The 7,185-nt window shown below is 36.5% G+C and overlaps 1 protein-coding gene across 1 annotated transcript; it reads right to left on the bottom strand.

The window, feature by feature from the left end:
- Positions 1–4,464: 4,464 nt before the first annotated feature.
- LOC131169418 (vegetative cell wall protein gp1-like) lies at positions 4,465–4,860 on the bottom strand. Its single transcript, XM_058128643.1, has one exon. It carries the CDS (start codon positions 4,858–4,860, stop codon positions 4,465–4,467), a length of 396 nt encoding a protein of 131 aa, XP_057984626.1.
- Between the last annotated feature and the right edge of the window lie 2,325 nt (positions 4,861–7,185).

The raw sequence follows: 7,185 nt of genomic DNA on the forward strand, positions 1-7,185 counted from the left end.
AAAGCTCATATTCATATAAAATAAGGAAATACCCAGTCCAAATCCACAAATTAATCTAAAACATATTTCCCAACTCTGAAATCTAAAGAAATTACTCACTCATGATGGTATTTACAAGAAATATTGATGGAAGAATAAAGAAAAACATGACAAAAGGACTGAAATAGGAAAACCCAGGTGGAAGAACCAAGGTCTCTGATTTCTGGAGCTCCAAACTCGTGCAGCAGCTCCTCTTCCTAGAGAGAATGGCGTCTTCTCTCCCTCTTTCTATATAATTTTCTTTCCTTTTTGTTTTTCCTTCCTTTCCTCTTGTGGCAAAAATAAGGAAATGATGAATTTATATGGTCCCAAAAAGTTGCCCTAAAAGTAAATAAGAGCCAAGGAGTGGATAGGAAATGAGGTGTAAAATTATCCAAGTCAGCAGCACTATTCACGTTCTGGGCAGTCTGCCTAGGGTTCGGCTTAACCCTAAGCAGCTTCTTAGCAAATTTTAGCCTCTGGTCGCACTGTCTGCTTAAGGTTAAGCAGACCTTTAGCAAATCTCGGCAGACTTAGAGTAAAATGGACTTTTCTGCTCATGCTTGACTTATGCTGCACCTTAAGCATTGCCGCTTTACCCTAAGCATGACCTTAAGCAAAGTCTCAAGCAAATTTTGGCTAGTTTGCTCTTTCAAGGCTTGATTTCTTCAACTTTCCTCCATGCTTAAAGAACTTCAAATCTCTTCAAATTATTTCCTATTTCACTCATTGACCTTCGATTTGCCACAAAATCCTATCAAAAACAACAAAATTACGAAAATCAAATATAAAGTATCTAAAATTAACAAATAAGATAAAATAAAGCTAAAAACATAAAATACACTAAGATATGAGGGCAAAATGGATGCAAAACTACCCTAAAATGCCTATATAAAATGAGTGTAACAAATTCCCCCAAACTTAAACCTTTGCTTGTCCTCAAGCAAATTAAAACAATTAATACAATTTGGGGTACCTTACCTTAAATTTATGAAAATTACTTATCCAAACTCTCAAGCTTACCTTTAGCCACCAACACACCATATACCCACTTTCAAGATGCAAAGAATTCAATCCTTACCAAAGTTATCACCGCTTAGCCTTGGGTCAATTATCCATATCATTAAACTCAAACCAATCAATCACAAAGAATAATCATGCTTAAATAGACTATAGGGTAATCCATAAACTAAAGTGTCCCAAATAATGATGGAAGTACATGAATGTATTAGTGATATCACAATCCCATAGGCAATTCTCCTATTCCAATCTCCACTAATGTAGCAAAACACTATCAAAGATCAAAAGGACTTTCAAGGGTTGTAATGGGGCTAAGGGGGTGATAATGTGGCTAACAAGAAAAGGATAAAGGTAACAAAATATGAGAATAATCAAATTATTAAAAGATCAAGATACACAAAATATATATATTTTTTTAAATCAATTGGGAGAAGGAACTTTACAACTTTTCACCAATGCTAGCATATAATTTTGAAGCTTTTAGAGGGACTACATAAATAACATTAACTTGAATTATAATTGTCCCTTTCAATTCACCCCCAAACTCATTTCTTTGTGTACTTGGGTGGTGAATTACTTTACATACCATAATTGGATTTGCTAGCCTTTTTACTTTAGCCACTTCTCCCAACTAATTATTATTTTTTTTTATTTTTTATTTTTATATTTTTTTTACGTGTCTCTATCACTCAAAGAATTATTCTCATGGAGGGTAGGTAAGTGTTTGGGTTATGGCTAGGCATTAATGTGGGTTCCAAAGAAATAAGAGGGATAAATGTAGGCTCAAATTGGTTTCAAAGGAAATTTTGAAGTGAGGTTGGCTAAGGCTAAAATGTGGGTTTAAAATTTAAAGAATGCCTAGATCATTTCTTTTTCAAGCGTATGCTATAATTTCGCCTTGAAAGGTTTAGAAAGATTGTTCTAGGATTGGTGAGACATCAATTAGCTACTTCTCACCCTAGAGTTTTCTCTAGGCACTCAAAGTCAATGCAATTGATTGGGTGGCCCTTGGCTAAGAAGATATAAACTAAAGCAAGAATCTAATAACTTTGCACCTATCTAGAACTTTCAATCCATCAAACCCTTCTAAAAGTAAGCTCAATTGCTCTTCAAAGCAATTCTCAATCCTCTAAGAACAAGGTAAAAAATTATTTTTATGATATGCATGATCCTAAAATGAATGCATAAATCAAATTAAAACTAAGTGTAATCTATATGAAAACTATATGCAAATGTATGTATATAAGTATAGACATGTGTGTGGTATATGTATAAGTGTATGGATTATCTAGATATGGATGAATGAAATGCAATAAATGAATGAATGAAAATTTTAAAAATTTTGCAAAAATTTTGCCCTCACCCCCAAACTCAAATGAAACATTGTCCTCAATTTTTAAAATGAATGCAAAGATGGGCAAAATTGTGTAAACTAATCAATTAATGAAATTTATACAATTGGGGATTAAATCAATATAAGGTCAAGAATTCCAAAATTAGCTCAAAGTGATATTAACAATGAAGCTTTAGAGAGAAAAAATGTGAAAAGGTATCCCAAATGTATGAATTGACACTGCTTAAGATGTTGCTTAACCTGCTGCGTAGGGTAAAGCGGAAGCATAAGCATTGGTAACATACCATAAGCTTAAATGGTGTAAGGGAAGCTGTTACCTGCAGCTGATGTGGAACAGGTGTGGCTCAAAGAAAATTTGTGCAACTCATCAATGTTAGCAAAATTAGGATTGAAGAAAAGATAAAGTGCAAAAATAATGTGCAAGAAGATGAAAAAGTATAAAGAAATAAGATCTAACAATTAAATCAAAAATTAAACCAAAAAGCATTCACAAAGTAACTATGTCCATAGCAGAAAATAAAATAAAATAAAGTAAACTAAAGTAAACTAAAGGAAAGAAGTGCAAGTATAATCATAAAAACTAATTACCAAAGTATTACAACTAGTACCAAAGTTCGAAAACTAAAATAAACAGATTACAAAATAAACTTAAAACAGAAATTAAAACTGCTGCTACTGATCAAGCTCTGCTATCAAGTCTTTGTTCTTTGCATCGAGTGCCTTGTGTTCTGCAGTAGGTTCATTGTGATCCGAAGCTTCAGAAGCAGTTTCCAAATTTTCTGTGAGGTCTTTCATTTCTTGAAACATGGCTTGGCCCCAATGATATAAGTTGTTGTAGGATTGGGCCAGTTTGTTGTAAAGCTCCAACATTTGAATTTGGTGTTGCTTCTGTTTCTTTTTAAGAGATAAAAATCTCTTTTTAAGTTTCTTTTCTAGCTTCTTCTTTTGGTTAACCTGCTGCTGACCCATGGTTTCAATTTTGATTTCTAAGTTTTTCAAGGTAGCAAGAATTTCTGTGTTGTCAGGTGAAGGAACAGATGGTTGGACAGTGAAACTTGTTAATTTGGATTCCAAGGATCTTAAAAGGGATAAAATGTCTGCTGAAAACTGTGGGGTAGTGGTTGGTTGTGGTTCTGCTGGTGTAAAGGTAGTGGGGTCTGTAGTACCAGTGGTATCAGGATGCTGCTGTAACAGAGTATAGGTATGGCCTATTTTCTCACAAACATCCATATGCAGCAACATTGTGCTGTCTATATATGATTCCCCAGAAACTGGCAGCAATTTATATAGACTAGCATCAAAGCTAAATGAGTTTGCTATAGCAGTTATATACCCCCCAAAAACTATACTACCTTTAGTATGCTTTGTGACAATTTGGTGCCAATGAGTGGCTATGAAATGGGCTGTGCTTACTTGTTTTCTCTCCTTCATGCACCACAAGAGAAACAAGTCACCAAAGACCTACAATCAATTCTCGTGTCCCCTCCCTAAAACAGTGTAAGAAATGAACCTATGGAGGTATTTCAATACATGGTCAACTATCCTAGAGGCTTTTGCAGTCCTCTGTCTATAATAACCCCCAAAAGGTGCAATATCCTTCCGAATTGAACAGGTCATAAGCAGTTCTTTGCCACTCAATGTTTTTATATCACGAATCACGAAAACCAAAAATTGCATTCATAGCGACCATGTCTAACTCCCTATCAATTCCAAAGACATCGAAAATATATCATATCTTTATGTTCAGAACCTTTGTTGGTTTGAAACTCAACCTTAGGGAACTCAAAAATTCGAGGTTAGATCCTTGTACACTGGTTCCCTAATTTTAGCAAAATCACCCATTCTGACATTCAAATAGGCAAATACAGAGTCATAAATGCCTAATTCTTTCAAAATCTGCTCATCCATATACTTGTTTGCCAAAATAGTTTTAGAAACTAATTTCTCATAGGCCTTTTTCATATCCATATCCCTAAAAGCCCAAGGTAATGGAGAAATTACCTCCTCGATATTATCTGCAGATGATGCAGGTGCTGGAGAGTGTAAGGGAGACTGAGGTACTAGTGTTTGGATCAGGTGCTTTGTGGTTTGCGAGAAGACCTGGTCCTTTTGCTAACTGGTTCAGAGGACGGCTGAGGTGGAGAGTTTAGGTCGAAAGGAACAGAGGGTACTCGTTTCCTTTTTCCGACAGGGGTTTCTTTGGGTCTACCTGCAGCCCTTTTTGTTTTGCCTTTTGTAGGCGCAGGTTCTGGGGAATGGGTGTCGAGAATTGGTGTTTCATTTTGCGGCTCGGATTGCGGCGAGAGGGGAGTCGGCGGAATGAGAGGTGGTATTTGGCTTGGGGGTAGTGGCGGTGACTGAGGTGGTGGCGATTGTGGTAATGGTGGCGTTTGTGGTGGCGGTGACTGAGGTAATGGCGGACTGGGGCTGGGGTTAGGGTTTGTGGGCAATGAGGATGGAGTACCCATTTTAGGTCGAAATTTGCTGAGTTTGGGTTTGTGGGAAGACCACATTTTAGTTCTTACCATTTTAATGAAAGGAAAGAAACCGTTCGGCTTCCTGTAAAGATTGCCGGAAGAAATGGCGTGGGAAAAGAAGTCGACGAGGTTTATCGGGAGTGTTGGCGAGGCTTTTAGAAAATTTGGCGGACATCTTAGGCTATTTTAAATTGTGGGGCAGACTTGTTGTAAGATGGGCCATGCTTGGGGTTAAGCATAAGGTTCAGCAGAATTTGCTTAAGACTCTGCTTGACAAGCAATGTCATCAGCAAGTTTCGGCAGGTTTTGGGAAAAATTGTGGTTTTGCTTGCCAAAAACAGTCCACAAGCTATGGAATTCTATCATGACCCCCAGCAATTTCCAAATACATACAAACACCATAAAATTGAGGGATTTAAGTTCATCATCTCTTAGCACTCATCAAACACAATTTATTCATTTAGCTTATGCAAGCATTTTTCAATTTAGGTACCAATTGTGACTACCTTTTTGCACATTCAATGAAATGGTCTCCTTTCTAAACTTATACCAAAAGCATATTTTCAGCAGCATTTGAGACAAGTTCCAAACATTCAAGAATTGCAGAAAAGACATAGAAATTGACCTTTTTAGCAGCATGAACAGTAGCATGAACAGTAGCAAAAATCTGCAGATTGCAAAAAATTAGCAGCAATTCAAACAAAAACATGTAAATTCCTAACAGACTACAAAATTATATATACACTAAAAGGTAAAAACCTAACAAACACTATTTTTGCACTTCAATAAAGCTCTCATCAGTCCTAAATATCAAAATTGATCCTCATCCAAGTTGTATATCACAGAATTTACACAAGACACAAAATCAAGCATGTGCTATCAAGTGAATTGCAATATCAGTAATTTAGCACAAGTTTAAAGGTGTTACTGTTCACAAGCACTGGATAAAGTGCAGAATGTTGCTTATACTTGCTTCCCTTCAATTCTTTGTTTTTGCCACAAGTGTAAACTTGCCCAATCTTCATGAATGGCCTACAAAAGATAAACAAATGTCACTTTTGAGATTAATGAGGGTGAAAACTGAAAGTGAAATGAAATGGAAAATTAATGAACTATAAAAGGATACGCTTGGGTTGCCTCCCAAGAAGCGCTTGTTTAGGGTCTTAAGCTTGACCTTCCACTCCAATTCTAAGCATCCTTGATTGGGAAACTAAGCCATGAAACCTCTACAACCCTTTGCGTGGGTTCTCCAACAATATAATGCTTTAATCTCTGCCCATTAACTTTGAAAGTCCCTGAGATTTCATTGCCTATCTCAACAGCTCCATAGGGGTATACCTTTATAACAGTGTAGGGTCCTGACCATCTTGACTTTAATTTTCCCGGAAATAACCTTAACCTGGAGTTGTATAGAAGAACAACATCACCTTCCTGAAATTCTTTCCTCCTAATATGCTTATCATGCCATCTCTTAGTTCTTTCCTTGTAAAGCTTGGCATTTTCATAAGCATCCAGTCTAAGTTCCTCAAGTTCATTTAGTTGCAGCATTCTTTTTTCTCCTGCAGTTTTTAAGTCAAAGTTCAGTGTTCTTATGGCCCAATATGCTCTATGTTCCAACTCCAAAGGTAAATGACAAGCCTTCCCATAAACCAATCTAAATGTGGTAGTTCCAATAGGAGTTTTAAAAGCTGTTCTATAGGCCCAAAGAGCATCATCTAACTTTAGTGACCAATCTTTTCTCGAACTATTCACTGTTTTTTCAAGAATTCTTTTCAGCTCTCTATTGGAGATCTCCACTTGACCATTAGTTTGTGGATGGTAGGGTGTTGCAATCTTATGCTTCACTCCATATTTTTGCAATAATCTTTCAAATTGATGGTTGCAAAAATGAGAACCTCCATCACTTATAATGGCACGTGGAGTTCCAAATCTTGTAAAAATGAACTTTTTAAGGAATTTAATCACAACTCTTACATCATTAGTTGGAGATGGTATAGCTTCAACCCATTTGCTCACATAATCTACTCCAACTAAAATGTATTTGTGTCCCAAGGACAATGGAAAAGGTCCCATGAAATCAATGCCCCACACATCAAATAATTCCACTTCCAGTATATTTTGGAGGGGCATTTCATCTCTCTTTGAGATATTACCCATCCTTTGACACCTATCACATGCATTTACAAACTTCCTCACATCCTTAAACATGTGTGGCCAAAAGAACCCTGCTTGAAGAACTTTTTCTGCAGTCTTTGTCGCACTCATGTGACCCCCATAAAGTGAAGAATGGCAATCTTTGATAACATTCCCTATCTC

Source organism: Hevea brasiliensis, chromosome 10 (genome assembly GCF_030052815.1).
Source record: "Hevea brasiliensis isolate MT/VB/25A 57/8 chromosome 10, ASM3005281v1, whole genome shotgun sequence".
Lineage (NCBI taxonomy): Eukaryota > Viridiplantae > Streptophyta > Magnoliopsida > Malpighiales > Euphorbiaceae > Hevea > Hevea brasiliensis.